This window comes from Nycticebus coucang, chromosome 2 (genome assembly GCF_027406575.1).
Source record: "Nycticebus coucang isolate mNycCou1 chromosome 2, mNycCou1.pri, whole genome shotgun sequence".
NCBI classification, from domain to species: domain Eukaryota; kingdom Metazoa; phylum Chordata; class Mammalia; order Primates; family Lorisidae; genus Nycticebus; species Nycticebus coucang.
In genome coordinates, this window is record NC_069781.1 from 41,270,551 (window position 1) to 41,294,387 (window position 23,837).

Consider the following 23,837-nt stretch of genomic DNA (forward strand, 5'->3'; position numbering starts at 1 on the left):
TCCAAAATCCTGAATATGGCTTAATATAGTCCCTGCCCATCACTTCGGCCTGTAAGACCAAGCTGTTCCAAGCCACACTAGTCTCCTTTGAGTTCCTCAAACACACTAGCCTTTGGACAAGCTCTTCTCTCTGCCTAGAGTATCTCCCTTACCTCCAACATGCTCTGTTTTTCCAATGTATCCAACCATGCACTTTATGTGTCCAGCTCCTACTCAGTCTCTTGGTTTTGTGTTTTTTTTTTTTTCTTTTTGAGACAGAGTCTCAGTCTGTCACCCTGAGTAGAGTGCTGTAGCATCACAGCTCACTGCAACCTCAAACTCCTAGGTTCAAGCAATCCTCTTACCTCAGTCTCCCAAGTAGCTGGGACAACAGGGCCTGTGACCACACCCAAATAATTTTTCTATTTTTAGTAGAGATGGAGTCCTGATCTTGCACAGGCTGATCTCAAACTCCTGAGCTCACCCGCCTTGGCCTCCCAGAGTGTTAGGATTATAGGTGTGAGTCACTGCACCAGGCCAGTCTTCTGGTTTTTAATAGAAATCTCTCTACCTGGTGAATACAGCCACAGACTGGTGCAAAGTCTCTTGTCCTCTCTAGACTGTGGTTTGTACAGCAAGAACTGTGTATTTCTCGTCTCACAAGCTGAACTCAGTACCAGTCATAGAATAAGGCTTAATAATTGTTTGGAGAACAAAAGAAAGAACAAACCTTACTACAGAGTTTCAACAGACTCCATTTTAATGCTTTTCAAAAGGGTAAGCACAGCTATCTGACACTTTCCATTTGGAAGGGTGCCTTCCTCAACAATAGTGAACAAATAACACCCCACTGTGTTGACTAATCCCTGGACAGTGTCAATGGCTTTGCCAAAGTCTGGATTTGACATTTTCCCCAAAGGCCATGTTCTAGCTTTTGTTTGAAAAGGGATTACCTAAATACATGACCAAACTGTGGCCTCTCATAGAGAACATTTAATATTTGACAGTAAGCTGAAGGAAATGATCTCTGTAACAAAATTTCCTCCTCTAAAGCATCTTATAAATATCAAACTAAACACTAATCTAAAAACATCTGTCTGCTGCCTTTGTAATGGCTTCAATCCATAAATCTGAGGTCATTTCTGTGGTCTCATACCAGAAGAACTTAAGACCTGTAGTTACACTAATGAAATTTCTATTAGATAACTGGCTCTACCCTAAGGTAGAACCAGAAAAAAAAAATCATGTTACATTTAACAGGAAAACAGTCTCAGGTAGACTAATTCTGTATTTTATGGGTCATCAGTTCATACTGAACTGATTAACAACACTGAAAAGGAAAAATACCAGATGAATACTGATTATGCTTCAGATATTCTCTGTTTTTTATCTGCTTTTTTTATTTTCTGATATGTTGGAAAATATATGTTACCTCTATCCTGTAACAACAAAAATTCGCCTTCAAGTTCTAGCAGGATGTGGAGAAACTATTTTGAATCTGTATTTAAACACTTTATTATGTTCAGCTTGAGTGATTTTTAAGAGCTAAATCTGGTCTAAACTGGATTTTGTAATTTAAAATCTATTCAGAGAAAGCAAAAATAGGGGCAGCAGTCTTTGCCAGAAAGATTTAGCATGTAGTTGCAATCATAAGAATATGCTTGCGGTTATGACAATTTCTAGGGAGCCATTCAGTGCAGACACTGTGAGCGTAGGGCACATTCAGTTTAGAGGAAGAAAAATTCTTCTATTACGACTTTTAAAAGGGGATTCAGGAAATAATGGCAACTCTGCAGATGTAGTTTGGGAGCCTTCCAGATTGTTCTTCCTAAATCTTTCTACTTTTATCCCTGGGTCAAGAGGCAATAAAAAATTGGTACCTGAGGCTGGATGTGGAGGCTCGTGCTTGTAATCCTAGCTTTCTAAGAGGATAAGGCAGGGTGATATCTTGAAGTTGGGAGTTTGAGACCACCCTGAGCAAGAGTGAGACTCTACCTCTACCAAAAATAGAAAAATTAGCCAGGTGTGGTGGCAGGTGCCTATAGTCCCAGCTACTTGGGAGGCTGAAGCAGGAGGATCACTTGAGCCCAGGAATGTGAGGTTACACTGATGCCATTTCACTGTACTCAAGGTGATGGAGTAAGAGTCTGTTTCGAAAAAGAAAAAAAAAAACATTGGTACTGAAAGCATCTTTCTACACAATTAGCAATATTAGAAAGGTCAAATAAAGCCATGCCTATAGTCAGTAAATAGACTATTGATAGTTGTAATAACCAAGTAAATTTGGAAATGTGTAAAACCATTAGCAAGCTTCTGACACTGAGATACCAGATGTGCACACGTGGGTGTGTGTACACGTATGCATGTAAATGTTCTGTGTCAGTGTTTGCAGACATGTGCATGTATTTTCATTAGTATTTTTTTGTTTTGTTTAGCAGGCCGAGGTTTGAACCTACCAGCCCTGTTTTAAAGGGCCAGCGCTCTAACCATTAAACTACAGGTTCCCAGCTGTATTTTTAAGATTCAAAATAAGTTGAAAGAAATCATCTTTTCAAGCCCTGAGGTCAAAACCAAGCAATAGTGAAGAAGGCACAAAGGTGCTTTAGGTTCCTTATGCTTCTTTAGATCTTGTTCCATAAAACTAACATTTCCAGATTAAGCATAAGAGAATTCAGTAAATCTTGGGCTTTGTTGTTTTATTTTTATTTCTTTTATTTTATTATTATTACTTTTTTTTTTTTGAGACAGAGTCTCACTATGTCACCCTGGGTAGAGTGCCATGGCATCCTAGTTCCCAGCAACCTCAAACTCTTGGGTTCAAGCAATCCTCTTGCCTCAGCCTCCCAAGGAGCTAGACCTGTAGGCATGCACCACTACACCCCACTAGTTTTTCTATTTTTAGTAGAGATGGGGTCTCGCCCTTGCTCAGGATGGTCTTGAACTCCTGAGGTCAAGCAATCCACCCACCTCAGCCTTCCTGAGTGCTAGGATTACAGGCATGAGTCACCTTGCTGGGCCAAAAAACTTGATGTTAGTAAGTGGAAGGTATACTATACAATCTTTAAGTCTTTCTCTCAGGAGATAAGTACTAGGGAGCAAACAAAAAGGATGAACCCACTGCGCCTTAGGTGGTCAGGAAAGGCCTCTTAAGGGAAGGTGCCGGTGAAGCTTAACCTGAAGAATAAGGAGCTGTCATTAAAAAGAGAAAGAGAGGGCGGGGCCTGTGGCTCAGTCGGTAGGGCGCTGGCCCCATATACAGAGGGTGGCGGGTTCAAACCCAGCCCCGGCTGAACTGCAACCAAAAAACAGCCGGGCGTTGTGGTGCGCGCCTGTAGTCCCAGCTACTCCGGAGGCTGAGGCAAGAGAATCGCTTAAGCCCAGGAGTTGGAGGTTGCTGTGAGCTGTGTGATGCCACGGCACTCTACCGAGGGCGGTACAGTGAGACTCTGTCTCTACAAAAAAAACAAACAAACAAAAAAAAAAAAAAAAGGAGAAAGAGAAAGAACTTTCTAGGCCAACTAAACAGCAAAGCCCCTAAGATAGGAAACAGCTTGATTAGTTCCAGGAACGGAAAGGAAGCAAAACAATGGAGATGGTGAGCAAAGAAGCAAGAGGAACAAGATGAGGTTGCAGTGTTGGGCTGAGGCAGATCATGAGGAGGCTTATAGGCTGTGGCAAAGTGGGAGGCGAGCCACTGAGGGGGTTAGGGTGTGGGAGGGCAGGGTAGAGCTGGGGGCTAGTGCAGAACAGGAACATTTTGCATTTTGAAAAGCCACTGTAGAGCTGCAAGGGTAGAGAATGAGCTGGAACAGGGAAAGGGTAAGGGAGTGACCCTGGCAGTGATCCCGAGACAGGGAGGTGGATAGATATGAGACATGTTTGATGGCCAACTGACAGGCGCTGCTGTTGGGATGTATGCAGGGAATTCAAGGATTTGGGATGACTCCCAAATGTCTCACTTAAGCAACTGGGTAGAAGAGGTACCATTTACTCTACTCCCGGGAAATGTCATTATTTACCCCGAACTTAGTTTTTTTGTTTGTTTGTTTGTTTGTTTTTTTGAGACAGAGTCTCACTTTGTCACCCCTGGTAGAGTGCTGTGGTGGTGTAGCTCACAGCAACCTCAGACTACTGGGCTCAAATGATTCTCTTGCCTCAGCTTCCCGAGTAGGTGGGATTATAGGTGCCCACCACAATACCCGGCTATTTTTAGAGGTGAGGTCTCACTCTAACTCAGGCTGGTCTTGAACTCGTGAGCTCAGGCGATCCACCCGCCTCAGCCTCCTAGAGTGCTAGGATTACAGGTGTGAGCCACCATGCCCAGCCTCATACATAGCTTTTTTTGGGTTAGTGGTGCCCTTCAAGTAATCTGAAGACACCTAGGACACAGGATTAGAGATGAGGAGCAATTTAACAAAGCTACATGTGATTTATCCTAGAAACACAGAAATGATGTCTTCCATGGGCAATGAAAAGAATCCTTCTCCCTTTACCTTCTCTTTCTCAAGTACTTAGAAAGTAAAATTCTCTAGACACAAGGAAAAATGTTTAATGCCATCAGGGAAATGTAGATCAAAACCACAATGAGCTACTACTCTATGCCTACTAGGATAGTGGGGGTAGCGTGGTATCAGATAAAACAGATAATAATAGCAAGTTTTGGCAAAGACGTGGAGGTGTTGGAACCCTCACATGCTGCTGGTGGAAATCTAAAATGGCACAGCCACTTTGGAAAATAGTCTAACGGTTCCTCAAAAGACTAAACATAGATTTACTATATGACCCAGTTCTTTCACTTCTAAGTATATACTCAAGAGAAAGGAAAACATATGTTCAAACAAAAACTTTTACAAAAATATTCATAGCAGCATTATTCACAATAGCCCCAAAGTGGAAACAACTACAAGGTTTATATTATACACATTATATACATATTGAAATATATATTGAAAATAAATATATGTGATATATACATTTCTATATATATATTTATCATTATTGGCCACATATAATATTGAAAATAATATATGAAATATTGAAAATATGTGATATATATAAATAAAATAAATATATATGTATATGAATAAAATTGGGGTTTATATGTCTGCCCAAATGTTTATATCAACTGATGAATGAACAAAGAAAAAGGAATAATATTTGGCAATGAAAAGAAATGAAATGCTAATCCATGTTATAACATGAATGAACTTTTTTTTTTTTTTTTTGTAGAGACAGAGTTTCACTTTATCGCCCTTGGTAGAGTGTCGTGGCATCACACAGCTCACAGCAACCTCCAACTCCTGGGTCTAGGCGATTCTCCTGCCTCAGCCTCCCAAGTAGCTGGGACTAAGGTGCCCGCCACACGCCCAGCTATTTTTTTGTTGCAGTTTGGCCAGGGTTGGGTTTGAACCTGCCACCCTCGGTATATGGGGCCGGCGCCCTGCTCACTGAGCCACAGGCGCCGCCCAACATGAATGAACTTTGAACACATCATCCTGAGTGAAAGCCAGTCACAAAAGATTCCACTTATCATTCCATTTATATGAAATATACAGAATAAGCAAATCTTTAGGGATAGAAAATAAAATAGTGATTACCTGGGACTGGGGGAGGGACAAATGGAAAATAACTGCTAATTTACACAATTCTGTATACATACAAATATATACTAAAAATCACTGAATTGTACATTTGGGTAAATTGTACAAAATGGGTAAATTTTATGGTATGTGAAACACATCTCCAAAAAGACATGGGGAAAAAAACTTGCTATAGGCTTTTTTTCATTACCTTTCATTTACATTCTGTGAGAGAAGCAGGATGTTTGAGGGTTCCAAGGTCAAATGCATAGGTCACCTCAAGTTAAACTGCAGGGTTTCTCAGAGCCTTTAGTTCATATTATGTGTATAATAAATCATCCCTTCTACTAAAGGGGGTAGAAGTGGATGCAGGCTACATCTTTTCCCAAACTCATCTGGCCACAGAACCGTTTTTAGTGGAGCAGCATCACACTGGACCCGGTTTTGCAGAGCCCACTCTGGGAAACCATGTGCTTAGCAATTTTCCCATTCACTCATCAAGCACCACCTGGCCACCTACACTGTTTCTGCAGCTCAGTCACTTCTAGGCTAAAGAGATGAGGTCAACACTTTCCTTGAACTCACAGAAGGCGGATCTAGAAGAAAGGAAAGCAATGTGCCCAATGTGAGTTGAGCACACCAGGAGAAGCACAGTGCCAATGCTGTGAATCAAATACTGTAGGAACCCATGAGAGAGATTAATCCGGACTGTGAATCGGGGAATGTTTTATGGAAGACCCAGCACTGTCAGTCAGGCCTTCAACTGGGGGTGGGAGAAGCTTAGGTCCCAGGGGAAAGGGGAAGAGGAGGTGTTTATAGTAGGGGAGCAATGAGTGGTTCACTTCAGCTGGAGTGCAATGTGAATGGAGCAGAAGTAGTAAGATGGTGGGTCTATCTTGGAGAGCCTTGAAAGGTCAAACCAAACCGTATTTGCACTTAATCCTGTAGGAAATGGAGAACTGTCAAATGTTTCTGAGCACTAGGCTGTAGTGGTCCTAAACAAGTTACTCTTTCAGCCTTAGGGGCTTAATCTGTAAAATGGGACCCATTCTATCAGCCTTATCTGACCTCAGCATATGAGGTTCAGAGAACTCAGACACAGGGCAGTGTAGCCCTGAGCAAAGCTTATTACTCAGCAGTAGAACAGCTGTTTCCAGTTCCTTAGGAAGAATGTGTGTCTCAGAAACACCTGACACGTGATATTTATCTCTAGGCCAGATGGGGAATCTGAGATGGAAAATGAACGCTTTGAAATGGAACATATTTTAAAGTTCTCTTGTAGCAGTCAAAACAGATCTGTATTTGATTTCATTTTATTTTGTTTAGAATGAAATAGGGACTGTAAGGAAGGAACAGCTGCTGGAAACAAAGACGGGGAAAGAATATAAACAGCAGATTGCCTGGCTTTCCTGTCAAGTCTAAGACTTTCCTGTGTGTGTATGTGTGTAGGTGTGTGTGAGAGAGAGATCAAGAGAATATATATATTATACCTACATGTATACATATGAGTGTTCTAGAAAGTATATATGCATGTGTGTAGGAGTACATAAATCTGTGAGTGTGCTTGTCTCTGTTAATATGTGTGTGAGTTTGGAGTGACTAGGTCTGTATGTAGGTGAATGTAGTGAATAGGGACACGCAGAAAAGGCACTCCAGCAAAATTGCTGACCTGCTTACATTTCCCCTACCATGTTGTATAAGAACAAGGCAAGCTGGAGACAGTGATCTCAAGGTGCTGCCAGGACTGGCAAAACTCCTCCCAGAGGGACACCAAACCTTTACAGATAGAAATCTCCACTAGTCTAGGAGTCTTACCCTGATGAGCTGTCCCGGGAGCGCCGAAGCCATCTCGCCACCATTTGTTCTATTCTGTGCGCTTTCCGTGTCTGGAATAAACTGGTCTCCAGCTCTTCCATTTACCTAAAAGGAAGAAAAACATTCATGACAAGCTAACTTAAATATTACAAAGAGGGTTCTGGTAAATCAGTTTGATGTTTCCTGTAATTGCCCATTTTAAGACATGCTGATTACGTGACTAGTGCTTTCCTTCTATCCGAAATCATCATACCCGGGTGCTCAATGTCCACAGAGTGAACAACTTCCATAACCCTAAGAGAATGGCCCTAAGAGAATCTGTGGTAAACAGACTGACTTTGTTTCTTAAAGAGTTACATATATGGACAAGAGAATAAAATAGATACAGTTTCTCAAACTTTGTGAAGAAATACATAGGAAATACACATATAAATCTGTGAGTGTGCATGTCTCTGTTACACTTCACTGTGTGTCACTGTCCCCTGTCCCCGATCTACTTGTGCAGCCCTGGACAACCCAGTTCAGTCTGCCGGCATCAGGAGCTACATGTTCATGGAAGCATTCTTAATCACGCCGTACACATCTTCTGAGTGCTTCTGCTTTTGCTCAATATTTTCTACTTAATTTTTGAATACGTGTATTTCACCTGTATAATTCAATGCTAACCTATACAAAAGGATATACAGTTACTGTCCTGGGCACTTAAAGAAATGTTAAGAGGAAAGATCTCATGTTACATGTTCTTACCACAATAAAAATATGTAGACAGTGAAAAGTCTCTCTTCTATCCTTCCCCCAACCATCTAGTTCTCAGGTCCATACAATCACTGCTCTTGTTTTCTATTAATCCTTCCAGAGTTTCTTTTTTTTTTTTAAGTGAGGGAAGACTTTAATTTAATCACAGACTCCTCTTTGATGAAATACTACTATTGGTTACAACTTGCTTTTATTGTTAAAATGTAATAAGGAAATTGACGTGTCCAAGGTCATACATGAAGTAGCAAATTTTTTTTTTTTTTTTTATTGTTGGGGATTCATTGAGGGTACAATAAGCCAGGTTACACTGATTGCAATTGTTACGTAAAGTCCCTCTTGCAATCATGTCTTGCCCCCATAAAGTGTGATGCCTATACAAGCGAATATAAATAAAAGGATTGGATTTCTTCTTCTTAACACAAAGGGTAGTACACCACACACACTGTTCTGCACCATGCTTTTTTCTCCTAAGCATATGTAGTCTTGACATTTTTCTACATCAGAAAAAAGAGTGCTTCTTCATTCTTTTTGACAGCTACTGAGTATTTCATTGTATGAATGTACTATAATTTAAAAACTACTCCTCTGTTGACAGACATTTGGGTTACTGCCAATTTTTTTCTACTGTAAACAATACTGCAATGAGTTAAGTTGTATATATATAATTTCTGCATGTATGTAATTATACATCTGGGTAAGTTCCCAAGTTTAAATTGCTAGCTCAAAAGTTATATATATTTGTGCTTTCATAGATAATGTCAAGCTACCAAGAAAATCCATACATGTGCTTGAGGTTACAGTTTCATAAAGCAATGTACATTGATATTTTTCTATTCTAGTCTATTTTACTTTTTTTTTTTTATTGTTGGGGATTCATTGAGGGTACAATAAGCTGGGTTACACTGATTGCATTTGTTAGGTAAAGTCCCTCTTGCAATCATGTCTTGCCCCCAGAAGGTGTGGCACACACCAAGGCCCCAGTCTATTTTACTTTTTAAAATACTACTCTCAACTCACCAATTTCGTAATCCAATAAATAATTGTACAATATAACATACGGCATTGGGAAATAAACATGGATACAAAACAAATTAAAAAAAATTATAAGAGACTGACGTGCTTAACATTTTACAGATACATGTGAAAACTCTGATGACACAGATGGTTTTCAAGGAAAATAGAAATAATCTAAGATAATCCAAGAAGAAACAGAAAATCTGCAAAGACAATTGCCAGAAAAGTACAATTTGTTCTTTTCTTTTCTTTTTTTTTTTTTTTTGAGACAGTGTCTCACTCGTCACCCTCAGTAGAGTGCTCTGGTGTCACAGCTCACAGCAACCTCCAACTCTTGCGCTCAAGTGATTCTCTTGTCTCGGCGTCCCAAGTAGCTGGGACTACACACACCTGCTATAATGTCCGGCTATTTTTAGATACAGGTCTCCCTCTGGCTCAGTCTGGTCTCGAACACATGAGCTCAGGCAATCTACCACCTCAGCCTCCCAGACTGCTAGGATTACAGGCATGACAGAAAAGTACAATTTGTTAAAGAGCTAATTCCCCACTCCCTTCCCCCAAAAAGCCAGGCACTGACAGGTTCAGAGGTGAATTCTTATACATCTATATGAAGCTCAGCCTAATGATATTTTTTATTTTAAATAAACTTTAATTTTAGAATACTTTTAGATATATAAAAAGGCTGCAAAAATAATATAGAGTTCCAATATGCCCTTCTTTCAGTTTTCCTTATGTTTGTTTGTTTGTTTGTTTTTCAGTTTTCCTTAATGCTAACATCTTACGTAACAATTGTACCTTTGAAAAATTAAGAAATTAATATTGGGCAATTTTTCTATTAACTAAACTATAGAATATATTCAAATTTTACCAGTTTTCCCATTAACATTTTTCTGTTCCAGGATCCAGTCCAGGATACCATGTTGCCTTTAGCCAGCCTAGTTAATTTTTCCCCAATACTATTTCAACTGCACTAGATCATAAAGAAGGAAAGTTTCCAACTTCTTTTTAAGGAGACAGCAGGACATTGATACCAGTTCTGATAAAACAGTACCATAAGGTAAAAACACAATCTCCTTACAAATACAAAAGTAAATATACTACATAAAATGTCAGCAAACAGGATCCAATAACAATTAACAAAGTAATAGTGGCGGGCGGCGCCTGTGGCTCAAGGAATAGGGCGCGGGTCCCATATGCCAGAGGTGGCGGGTTCAAACACAGCCCCGGCCAAAAACCACGAAAACAAAACAAAACAAAACAAAAAAAACAAAGTAATAGTGGGTTCTATAAAATGAAAAGATGGCCTAGTGTGGTGGCTCACCCCTGCAATTCCAGCACTTTGAGAGGCCAATAGGAGAGGACTGCTTGAGGCAGGAATTCAAGACCAGCCTGGACAACATAGCAAAATGCTGCTATACACAAATTTTAAAATTAGCTAGGCATGGTAGTGTGCACCTGTAGTCCCAGCTACCCAGGAGGCTGAGGCAGGAGGATCCCTTGAGCCTAAGAGTTCAAGGCTGCAGTGAGCTATGATCATGCTACTACATTCTGGTACTCCAACATGGACATGAGAGTGAGACTCTGCCTCTTAAAAAAAAAAATGAAATAGTTTAAAACAGAACATCCAAACTGATCTCTTTGAAAACCTGGGAACTTACTTTTTTTTTTTTTTTTTGCAGTCTCTGGCCGGGGCTGGGTTTGAACCCACCACCTCCAGCACATGAGGCTGGCACCCTACTCCTCTGAGCCACAGGCACCACTCCAGGAACTTACTTTTTAGGTAAATGGAAGCCAAATACAAATTAATGGATAAAAAGGCGAGTATAGACATAGGCTGTAATCAAAAATAAATTCTGACTCTGGTTTCTCTTCAGATTGTATAAATCTTTCGCCTTTTACAAAAATAAATTCTGACAGTCTAGCTTTATTTTACAATGGGAGCCTCAGTTCTAGGCATCTCGCTTTTTAAAAATATATAAAAATTGGCCTAACAGTAGTGAGTTATCTGAATTGATTTGTCACAATTAGTTGAAGAGTGAACTTCTTAGTCTACTCTTTCTTCCTTTCTCACTACTATACTTGACTAATCTTAAAAAAAAAAAAAAAGGAAGGAATAATGGAGAATAGATTACTGATTAAACATGATGAATTGAAACAATGTCTTAATCTCTTCTTCCTAAACCCTATAAGTTACAATAAAGGAATAAAAAAGGTATAAACTCATAGGATAATGAATACAGGAAAAAGACAACAATAGATAAGAGATATTAATGTTGGGAAGATAGAAAATGTTTGGAAGAAAGGTAGCTGAGTTTGCAGAACTAAGAAAACAAAAAGCTATGTGCCTTCAGAGAGGGATTCTGATGAAAAATAACATGCTTTGCCCAAGGACTCAGGAATTAGAGGCAGTAGGTATAGGAGAAAACAGGAACAAGACACAAGGCTTAAAAATATCGAAACAGGTCTCTGTAAGCAGCAGTTGTATTCACAGCCCCCATCTACCCCACTTGCCCACCTAGACAACTATCCCTTTCTTAGCCTACTGTAGGCACGAGGCTTATTTGCTGGAAAAATAAAACACGAGGAGCTTGGGAAGACTAGGCACAAAAGAGAGTGCAGGAATAAAAATAGAAGGATTAAATAAAACTCTTCCTACTGAATGACAAGAACTCCCATCCCTTCTTTTGCCCAGGTCTTAAATATTGGCAGCTAGGACTTTATATCCTCTGTGGTTTGAATATGTCTCCCAAAGCTCAGGGGCTGGAAACTTAATTTCCAATCTAACAGGTTGAGAAGTGGGATCTTTAAGAAGTGAGAGGTCATGAGGGCTCTGCCCTCACATATAGATGAATGTCATTATTGTGGGTGTGGGTTAGTTATTGAGGGTGTGGGTTCTTGATAAAAGGACGCGTTCAGCCCTCTTCCCTCCTTCTACCACGGGATGACAGCAAGAAGGCCCACACCAGATGCCAGCCAGTACCTTGACGTGGGAATTCCCAGCTTTAAGAACTGTGAGAAACAAATTTCTTTTCTTTATAAATTACCCATCCATGGTATTGCATTACAGCAACACAAACAGACTATCTCAAGTCTGAGAATAGAAAATCATGCCCTGAATAGCACCAGAGAGAAGACCTCAGCTATTGACAGCTTTAGGATTCCCTCAGTGAAAAGGTAACTTGTTACCACATCACCCTACATTGAAATCTGTTCATCCATGAGCCTGACCCATCATATGAAGCTTCTAATCACTTGTTTTTACTGCTTTACTTTTACCTATGAATGGATATTTAAGGAATGCCTCTGTTATGAAAAGCAGATCAAAACAAAAAGAAAAATTCAGAAGAAACAGAGATAATGTAGGAAACAGAAAAAAATTAAGGTAAATCCTCAAAAAAGATAAAGTATCACATCCATGAAACAAGAAAAGGATTTCTATTTTAAAAAAGGAACTATCAGAAAGAATAAACACTTAAAATTAAAAATGAGACAGTTAGAATAAAAAATTCAATTTAAAAACTGAAAAATCTAGGGCGGTGCCTGTGGCTCAGTGAGCAGGGCGCCGGCCCCATATGCCGAGGGTGGCGGGTTCAAACCCGGCCCCGGCCAAACTGCAACCAAAAAATAGCTGGTTGTTGTGGCGGGCACCTGTAGTCCCAGCTACTCGGGAGGCTGAGGCAGGAGAATCACGTAAGCCCAAGAGCTAGAGGTTGCTGTGAGCTGTGTGATGCCATGGCACTCTACCGAGGGCAGTAAACTGAGACTCTGTCTCTACAAAAAAAAAAGAAAACTGCCAGTGTTATTAAAAGAGAGAGAGAGACCGAAATGCTCTTCAAGGTGAAAGAGACTTGAGAAGTAAATGCAGTAAGGGATCCTAGATTGAATCTTGAATTAAAAAATAAAAACACTGTCTTAACACAATAACTAAGAAAATGCAGTGAAGGCTATGTTAACCAGTTTGATGAAAGTATTTCAAGTTGTATATTAAACCAGCACATTGTACCCCATGATTGCATTAATGTACACAGCTATGATTTAATAAAAAAATAAATAAATAGGGCGGCGCCTGTGGCTCAGTCGGTAAGGCGCCGGCCCCATATACCAAGGGTGGCGGGTTCAAACCCGGCCCCGGCCAAACAGCAACAAAAAAATAGCCGGGCGTTGTGGCGGGCACCTGTAGTCCCAGCTACTCAGGAGGCTGAGGCAGGAGAATCGCCTAAGCCCAGGAGTTGGAGGTTGCTGTGAGCTGTGTGATGCCACGGCACTCTACGGAGGGCGATAAAGTGAAACTCTGTCTCTACAAAAAAAAAAAAAAAAAAACTGAAAAATCTAATCATGAAATATTGTTGAAAGAGTAACGAATAGTCAAAGAGAAAACACAAAGACTATAAATGTAAACTATCAGCCAAGGAGATCCAATACTCATCAAATAGAAGTTCCAGAAGTAGAAAATAAAGGACATGGAAGGACGTAAATTGTAAAAAAATTCAATAAAATTTCCCTGAAGAGCCTAGATTAAGAACATCTACTAAGTGCCTGGCCTAATGAATGAAAAAAGACCCACATCAAGGACTAACATCATAAAATTTCAGAAACTAGAAACAGAAAATATCTTCAAAATTTCCAGAAAGAAAATAAAAGATCACATACAAACAACTGAGAATAAAAAAAAGCATATATTTCTCAGTAACAATGATGGAAGACTGAAGGAAAATAACTTCCAATCTAGAACTCTATACCCTATCTACTAATCAAGTAGTACGAACATGATATTTTAATTCTCCAAAAATTCACCTTTCATAATCCCTTCTCAGGGTGCTACTAGAGGGGATGTCCCTGCAAAAAATAAATTAAAAATAGATGAGATCCAGAAAATTACAGATGAAATAAGGCAAGAGGCAAAAGGAGCATCCAGGATGATTGTGAGGGAACGCACTATGGTAACACCTGTGTAAAAGAACTGGCCAGCAACCTGTAGAGCAGCAGTTCTCAACCTGTGGTCACAACCCACAGGAGCTGTATTAAAGGGCCGCGACATTGCATTAGGAAGGTTGAGAACCACCGCTGTAGAGACTTCTGTATAAAAACAGAGGTCTTCCTACAGTGCATCTTACAAGGGTACATGTGAAACTTAGTAAATGTAGACTATAACTGTCTTAACACAATAACTAAGAAAATGCCAGGAAGGCTATGTTAACCAGTGTGATGAAAATGTGCCAAACGGTCTATAAAACCAGTGTATGGTGCCCCATGATCTCATTAATGTACACAGCTATGATTTAATAATAAAAATAATAATAAATAAGAACAGAGGTCTTAGGAAAAAGAAACAGGAATGGGTAGATTAACTGATGTGTTTGTGCTGAAAATTTCACTGAAAGGCTGTTGGAGGGTGTGGGAAGAATTACCAGTAAGTATTTGAAAAACTAAGCAAGTCAAAAACAGGAGGAATTATGAAATCCAATAAAACCCAAAAGTTGTCCAAGAAAGGAAATAAAATTATAGTTTACTACTTGGTTCAGCAATGAACAATATTTACATTGTCATAATCATGTAAACACTGAAAAATGATCTTTCTAAAACAGTGATATAATGATATCAGGAAGATATAGAGAAGGGAAGTATAAGCAGCCTAAGGGCTCACATCACCATCTACTGTAACAGTTAGATAAAGTCCAAAATAAATACATTAGGAAATAAGAATATAAGCACATTTCCTCAGAAATATGGAGGAAAATACCAGAGGAAACAGCTAAAAGCACTTAAAAAGGTTTCTCCTAAGAAAAGAAATTAGAGGCTGAGGAGGAATAAATAGGTCAGGAACTGCTGATTTCTATTATAAGCCCTTAACTTAGTACTACTTTACTTTTGAAAACTATTTTAAATTTAATTTAAAAAGTTGAAGTAATATATGCTTATAGTAGAACACACAAAAAAATATAATTAAAATTAAATCACCTATAATTTTACTCCCAGGTATCAATTTTTCATTTTTCTATGCTTACACATGCATATTTTTTAAATTAAAATGAGATATTTTCCCACTATGATTTCATGAACATCATTACATTTACACCATCATCATTAAAATGGCTCTATAGTATTATTTTCTCATGATCATATCATCTTGTATTCAATAAATCTATCATTAAATGTTTTTATAATAAAATTTTTTACAATTTTTACAATAACAATTCTTATTTGTGGCAAATGGCTATGTCCCAGGTATTTTCTTGGGATAAATTCCTAGCAGTGAAATTACTGGATCTAACCATATGTCCATTTTTAAGAATTTGGATGTATATATATATATATATATTTTTTTTTTTTTTTTTTTGTAGAGACAGAGTCTCACTTTAACGCCCTCGGTAGAGTGCCGTGGCATCACACAGCTCACAGCAACCTCCAACTCCTGGGCTGAAGCGATTCTCTTGCCTCAGCCTCCCGAGCAGCTGAGACTACAGGCGCCCGCCACAACGCCCAGCTATTTTTTGGTTTGCAGTTCAGCCGGGGCCGGGTTTTGAACCCGCCACCCTTGGTATATGGGGCCGGCGCCTTACCAACTGAGCCACAGGCACAGCCCGGATGTATATTATTAAACTGCTTCCAAGAAGTTACCAATCTCCACTCCTGACAGGACAGACCTTTGTAAACACTGACTATCACACTCACTTCTGCAACACATATACTAAAAGTATAAGCACTGAATATCATAATTAAAAGAAATTGCCAACAGGATGAATATTATTGGCTTAAATGTTTATATTTTTAAAAACATAGAAGACAAAAGTATCCACATTTTATAAAAAGTATATATTATCATTTAACAATTAATTTGGTAATGGGATGAAAAGTAGAATCCAATTAAAAGTTGAAATATATATATATATATATATGTATATATACTTTTTTTTTTTTTTGCAGTTTTTGGCTGGGGCTGGGTTTGAACCCGCCACCTCCAGCATATGGGGCCAGCACCCTACCCCTTTGAGCCACAGGTGCTGCCCTGAAATATATATATATATATATATATTTTTTTTTTTTTTTTTTTTGTAGAGACAGAGTCTCACTGTATCACCCTCAGATAGAGTGCCGTGGCGTCACACGGCTCACAGCAACCTCTAACTCTTGGGCTTACGCGATTCTCTTGCCTCAGCCTCCCGAGCAGCTGGGACTACAGACGCCCGCCACAACGCCCGGCTATTTTTTGTTACAGTTTGGCCGGGGCTGGGTTTGAACCCACCACCCTCGGCATATGGGGCCGGCGCCCCACTCACTGAGCCACAGGTGCCACCATATTTTTTAAAATACAGAAAGCAAAAGTATCACATATAAGTCCATCACAATACTATTATATAAAACAAGCATCCAACTTCAAGTATTCAGTCCCTTCCATCAGAAGTTAACACAGTTAACCACTGGGCATATGTTCACACTAACTTTGCCGTAAATTAATAAGAGCTTCTATTCCATATATTAAAATAAAACTAGAATGTCATATACTCAGTGGTCTTTACTTTTTCATTTCTTAATCTGTGACTATATCATAGACATCTTTCTAAATTATTAGCATATCTCAATGTTTTCATATGCTGTTGGACATTTGTACTTTTTTTTACTTCTGTTTCTGATTTTTCTTTACTATTCTATTTTTCTATGTTTGCCTTCTTGTTAACAATTTGTAAAGGCTCTTTTATAATAAGGTTTATTTAATGTTCCTTTGCCAAGGACACAAAAATCACATCATATTTCCATGAAACTTACTGTGGAGGCCCAGGAGTATAATTTCTAGTGTTCTGGCACTATAGGAACTGGTCACAGAGGACAGAAGAATAAATGTCTAGCAAAGCCCACTGGATATTATTTTCTTTCTTTCTTTTTTTTTTTTTTTACAGTTTTTTTTTTTTGCTGGGGCCGGGTTTGAACCTGCCACCCTCGGTATATGGGGCCGGTGCCTCACCCTCTAAGCCACAGGCACTGCCCTGGATATTATTTTCAAATGTTAATCGCCTCAGTCAGGCCCTCTATAGGATCAAGTCAGATGGCAGTCCTAGGCTATGGAGATTAACTTGGTCCATCTTATACCTGAGCACTTTCAGTACCTTTCATGGGGTCTAGGATAGTAAGTAAACTTAAAATCAAATCATACAAAGACTCACTGAAAAATCAGAGGATGTTTATTAGTAAAATCTTGGGGGTGGCCTATGTGATCATGGTCACAAACAGCCCATGGGCTGCCATGTAAAAGATAGACACATATTCATGATTTTGGGATGCAGAGCCAAGAGAAACGGGGAATGTCACAGAGAGGGTGACTCTAGCTCAGACAAAGGCAAGATGCTTTGTAGTGTTCCTTGTGATTTAGGGATGGAATGAGTTTCCTTAAGAATTATTAAGATCCCAGCCACTGAAGGTATTCTAGCAGAGGCTGGATAATTAACTCTGCATGGATATAGTAGAAGGAATGCTACAATGGAGTTCAGGGACACATCCATGGAGTACAGGGAACAGATGACGTCTACGATTCCTTCCATCCATGTAAAGTGAGGTTTCTTTAAGATCTAGGAGCCAGGCAAGATGGTACCTGTTGTAGTCTGTCTTGAAATTCAAAGCCTCATATCACCCAGAGTGGTTTAGAAATCCTAAAGTAACCCCAGCACTGGAAGATGCTATGTCTGACCTCTACATTGTTTCGGTCTCCTAATAACGATAGAGTAGTCAGGGATCTCCAACATATCCTTAAGAAATGAAGGCTACCAAGCCTTTCCATTCCTTTTGAAGGCACCAAACTGCAGTGGTAACTTACAAGAGACTGGAGAAATTGATGCCAAATACAGTTTAACTAATTGATTTCTATAAACATATATGGCTCTAATTAAGAGAATTAATTTGCATTGTATATCTAGACTGTGGGTTGGCATGTACCTTCATCCAGAGATCCCAAAAGACTAAACAAATAGCTACAACCACCATGCCATTAAAAGTGCTCCCTGACACAGCAAGGTCTGAGCAGGAAAGTTTAAAGTCAAGAGAATGAACTGCCGCTAATGGTTTTAATATTAGCCTCTTGAATGCTGGGCTAATGGAAGAAAATAAAAGCCTATATAAACCCCGAAACACTGCCAAGAAGTCATCTGGCCTCTTAACTGTCCTGTCATTCACTGTCCAACTCATCTTATTGCTAGAAAGTTTATTTACATAAAGCTGAATTCTACCTCTCTGCAGTAGCGTTGCCCTCTGGCCATTCCCACCACCACCCAGAATAAATCAGCTCCCTCTTCTGTACACCAGCCTTTCTGGATTTGGACAGAGAAATCTTGTTTTCTTTAAGTCTCCTCTACTCCAGACTAAACATCCTCAGTTTCTTCAACAGGTCTTCATAAGACTGGATCACCTTAGACCATCCTCCACTGAGTACACACCAACTGGGCAAAACCCTTAAAACGGTGGCCCCCAACTGCCATGCCATGGACCAGTATCAGTCTATGGCCTGTTAGGAACTGGGCTGCACGTCAGGAGTGAGCATCAGTCAAACCAATAAAGCTCCATCTATATTTACAGCCATTCCCCATCACTCACATCACCACCTGAGCTCCTCTCAAATCAGATGCAGCATTAGATTCTCAAAGAGAGAACCCTACCATGAACTGCACATGTGAGGGATCCAGGTTGGGCACTCCTTATGAATCTGATGCCTGATGATCTGAGGTAGAGTTTGGACAGTGTTCTAGTGCTGGGGAGTGGCTGCCAATACAGATTATCATTAGCAGAGAGGTTTCACTATGCAGGGACCATATTAAATCAATTGCTTGTAGATTCACATCAAAACCCTATCAGTGAGTGGCAAATAACAATTAAGCTGCATCTGCATTATGGTGATTTGTATAATTTTATCATTATATATTACAATGTAATAATAATAGAAATAAAGTGCATGATAAATATAATGCACTTGAATCATCCTGAAACCATCCCCATCCTCTGCCCCTAGTCCATGGAAAAATTGTCTTCCATGAAACTGGTCCCTGGGGCCAAAAAGGTTGGGGACTGCTGACTTAAAAGATACAAACCTCCAAAATGAACCCACTTCTGGTTGTCTGGAATAAGGTAAATGTGAAAAGGCAAACTCTCTCTAAACATTTTGTAAATGGAGAAGGCCTGACAATTGAGTTCACGAACTCATCCTAGAAAAAGTGCTACATAGCTCATTGCAGCATATCACTATAGTCATCTTCAAGGTACTCCCCTTTGGAAGCTATGCACCAATGCTACCGCCTAGTCCACCCTTAAAGCAATTTTGGAACTCTTGTTCTGGAATGACCATCAAAGCTGCCCTTGTATTATCTTTGAAGTCCTGAATGCCATCAAAATGCCTTCCTTTCAACATTCCCTTTATCTTCAAGTAAAGAAAAAGTCATTGGGGGCCAGATCAGGTGTGTATGAAGGTGTTCCAATAAAGTGGAATACGATACAATGTGTAACAGACAATGCCATGTGAGCTGGTACACTGTCATGATGCAAGAGACATGAATTCTCGGCCAAGATGTTCAGTTAAGATTTTCCTGTTTCTCTATTGATATTTACTTGGTTGGCTATGCTTTCCACAGTCAGCCAACAATTTTGATGCATAATTAGATGAATTTTCATAATGTTTTTGTCAGTTCTGCTCATTACTGACTGCCTTGACCTCTCTTCATCAGTGACATTTTCTCTCCCTTCAGAATAATGTTTAATTCATTTGTGTACTACACAAATGCCATTTTCTTCATGGCATTGTCCCCATAAGCTTGGTCTAATATACCCCTGATTTCACTTCACTCTTGCCAAGTTTAGTAAGAAATTTAATGTTTGTTCATTGCTGTAATTTCAGTCTCTGACATTTTTGCAATGGTACACAAAAACATGCAATAATAATGAATGCTACTCAGCAAGACACCTCCACATTGACACAAATACAACTCTGAGACACTGATATACTAAGGTTATGAAACCTTACCAATTTGTTTGCACAGTGCTGCCAAGGTAATCATTGGTGGCAAGTTCATGAACTTAATTGTCAGACCTTGTATGTCATAATGATAGCTGTCTTTTCTTTCTTTCTTTTTCTTTTTTTTGAGACCCTGGGTAGAGTGCTGTGGCATCAGCTCACAGCAACCTCAAACTCTTGGGCTTAAGCGATTCTCTGGCCTCAGCCTCCCAAGTAGCTGGGACTACAGGCATCCACCACAATGCCTGGCTATTTTTGTTGTTGTTGTTGTTATAGTTGTCATTGTTGTTTGGTGGTCCTGGGCTGGATTTAAACCCACCAGCTCCAGTGTATGTGGCTGGTACCCTAGCTGCTTGAGCTACAGGTGCCACCCCAATAATAACTGTCTTAAAAGCAAACAGACACCCTTTAAAGGGGATACAAGATGCCTATAATCCTAGCACTCTGGGAGGCTGAGGCAGGTGGATTGTTTGAGATGAGGAGTTGAAGACCAGTCTGAGCAAGAGTGAGACCCTGTCCCTAAAAATAGCTGGGTGTTGTGTCGGGTGCCTGTAGTTCTGGGTACTTGGGAAGCTGAGTCAGGAGGATCACTCGAGCCCAAGAGTTTGAGGTTGCTGTAAGCTATGACACCATGGCACTCTACCCAGTGCAATACAGTGAGATTCTGTGTCAAAATAAAATAAATAAAATAAAAGGAATACAAGAGAGGATAATAAAATACTTTGGGAAACTGGTATATGCTATTGAGAAATGAAAAGCATCACTCTTTAAGATAGGAGTGAAACTGAAAAGCCAAAAGTCACATTATACTAAATCAGAGGTGGGGAACCTTTTCATATTGGAAGCCTACATTAAGTTAGCTATAATCAAATAAGGCCACATTCAAGAAACTTCACTTAGATATACTTAACAATGTACATTATTTTGTTAAAATCTAACTACTATCTATGGACTTAATAGTTTCAAAAAATGAAAAGTATGTGTTAATTTTAAAGTTGACTAACCTTTTAATGACTTTGTTGTGTCTGATTTTTGCTGGAAAGCATTTGAACATTTAGTTCCAGCATGGAGATCTGCAGTTTCAGTTGATTCTCTAAATGTGTATCAGTCATTTGTGACCTTAAAGGTATCTTGATTTGGGTGGTAAGAGAATGTAGATTCAGCAAGAAAGCACTTTTTGGGCATGCTGCAAAAGGCATGGGTATTCTACTCCACTTTTCCACATTTCAACTGGATCTTTCTTAGCATCAAACAATGACTTTATAGTGTCATCTACTGAGAACTCAATCCATTCCATCTGTAGTTCTTTAGGTGCCTTGGTGATATCAAGTAGGTGAGGCTGAAATGCTAATTTGAGTGTGATGTCATGGTTCTCCAAGTCAGTGAATCCTTCATTGTATTCTCCAATTAATAAGTCTATTATAGCTGCATATTCTTCAAATAATTTGCATATATCATCCTGTTCATTAATGATTTTTAATAACTGGGGAAAATATTCATCTGAAATTTCCTTTTGAAGAAATGTTTTGAAAAATAATACCTTTTTTTGAAATACTTGTTTTTTTTGGCACATGTCATATATAAACTTAGTTTTATCTTGCAAAGAAATATTCACATCACTTTGATTTGACATGATATCACTCAAAAATGCTGCATTCTTACAGAAATCATCTATCAATAATTCACATTGCTGATTCTGTTCTTCATAAAATTTAACTATCTATTCTTACAGATAAAAATTTTGGCTAACACTTGTCCCTGTGATGGCCAACTCACTTTAGAATGATATGGCAAATCCACATTGAAGACCTCATCTTTAAACTTTAGCATGTTACAAAACAGACCAATGATGCCCCTGTCACATTAGCTCAAATATTGTTATCAATACTTATAACTCGTTGCCAGGTGTCACTTAAAATAGTAGCTTTAGCATAGAGATCTTGCTAATGCAAGATACAATGAAAAGAAACGAGGGCATCTGGATCTGTTAATACTTTTTAAAATCTGTGCAATAAACCCTTCATCTTTTCCTGTCATGGAAGGTGCGTCATGTGTACATATACTCACTAAATTTACCAAATTCAGTCCAATATCAAAATATTTATCCTGAAAGTTGGTGAAGACATCTATTCCCCATGTTCTGTTCATAAGTGTGCCCAAAGCAAGTAACTCTTCATGGCAAAGAAAATTTTCTGTTACGACCTGAATGAAGTATAAAACCTGTACAGAGTTAGTATTATCAGTTGATTCATCCAAAGAGACTGAATAGTACATATATTTCTATCAAATTATTGCATGCAGTTGTTCTATTAAGTTGAAGGCTAATTCATGCTCCCAATCAGTTATGGTTCTCTTTGAAAGAGGCAGTTATTTGTATTTTCAAACATTATTGGGGTCTAAACATCCTACAACTTCAACAATGCATTCTCTGTCTTCTTACACAATTTCTACATCACTGAATGGCTTCCTTTTTTTTGAAGTATATAAGCAACTTTATAAGTTGCTTCAGTGGCATTATTTCCAGGTCTTAAGGCTGCTTGAAAGAACTATCTTTCTTTGCTTTTGCTTTTTATCTTTTAATTTCTGCAATACAACCTTTCGTGCCTCTCCCTCTAATTTAAAATATTTGTGGTCTTTATGACTGTTATAATGTTGATGAGCATTGAATTTCCTTAACGTTGATATTTCAGTACAACGAAGCAAGCAAACCATCTTATCTTTCGCAGAGAAAAGATAATAGTGCCATTCTCCCTCCTCATTTAAAGATCTGGCTCTTGGCTTGGCGTGGTAGCTTACGCTTATAATCCTAGCACTCTAGGAGGCCGAGGCCAAAGGATCACTTGAGCTCAGGAATTGGAGACCAGCCTGAACAAAAGGAAGACCCCTGTCTTTACTAAAAATGGAAAAATTAGCCTGGCGTGGTGGCACACATCTATAGTCCCAGCTACTTGGTAGGCTGACATGGGAGAATCACTTGAGCCTAGGAGTTTGAGGTTGCAGTGAGCTATGATCACAGCACTGCACTCTGGTCTATGATGACAAAGTGAGATTCTCGCATAAACAAGTCTGTTTTCTTCCTTTAGCAATCTCTTGGTTTTCTTTTAAAAAATACTGTCTAGCTGTACAACTATTCACAAATTCCACTTCAAACAGAAACACGGTGTACCTTTGTCAAAGGTTGATCAAAGGGCTTGGTGCCTGTAGCTCAGTGACTAGGGTGCCAGTCACATACACAACAGCTGGCAGGTTCGAACCCAGCCTGAGCCTGCCAAACAACAATGGTAACTACAACCAAAACATAGCCAGGTGTTGTGGCGGGCACCTGTAGTCCCAGCTACTTGGGAGGCTGAGGCATGAGAATGGCTTAAGCCCAATAGTTTGTGGTTGCTGTGAGCTGTGACGTCACAGCACTCTACTGAGGGAGACATAGTGCGACTCTGTCTCAAAAAAAAGGTTGATAAAAGACTGGAGTAGTCAACCCCATAAACTCTCATCAGCCCTCGTAAGACTCCAGTGGTAGTGGTGCCAGTCAGGTTAGTACTAAATCATGAGCGTAACAGCCATCAATTTAGCCCTTTATGGCTTCTAATGTTCTAATTGTGCCACCCAATCTGGGATGATTATTTCATTGAAACTCCTTTTATTCTTCGGTACTTTAAAAACAAAATAAAAATATAAAAGAGGAACAAAAATGTGTTAATAAAAAT

General features: G+C 39.3%; 1 protein-coding gene across 1 annotated transcript in view; it reads right to left on the reverse strand.

Annotated features, from left to right (window-relative positions):
- Positions 1-23,837, reverse strand: part of FRMPD1 (FERM and PDZ domain containing 1) — a 102,744-nt gene that overhangs the window by 48,178 nt on the left and 30,729 nt on the right. The window contains exon 2 of the mRNA XM_053578315.1: positions 7,374-7,478. Coding sequence (XP_053434290.1) covers positions 7,374-7,474 — 101 coding nt within the window. The 5' untranslated portion in view covers positions 7,475-7,478. The remainder of the gene's footprint in view (positions 1-7,373; positions 7,479-23,837) is intronic.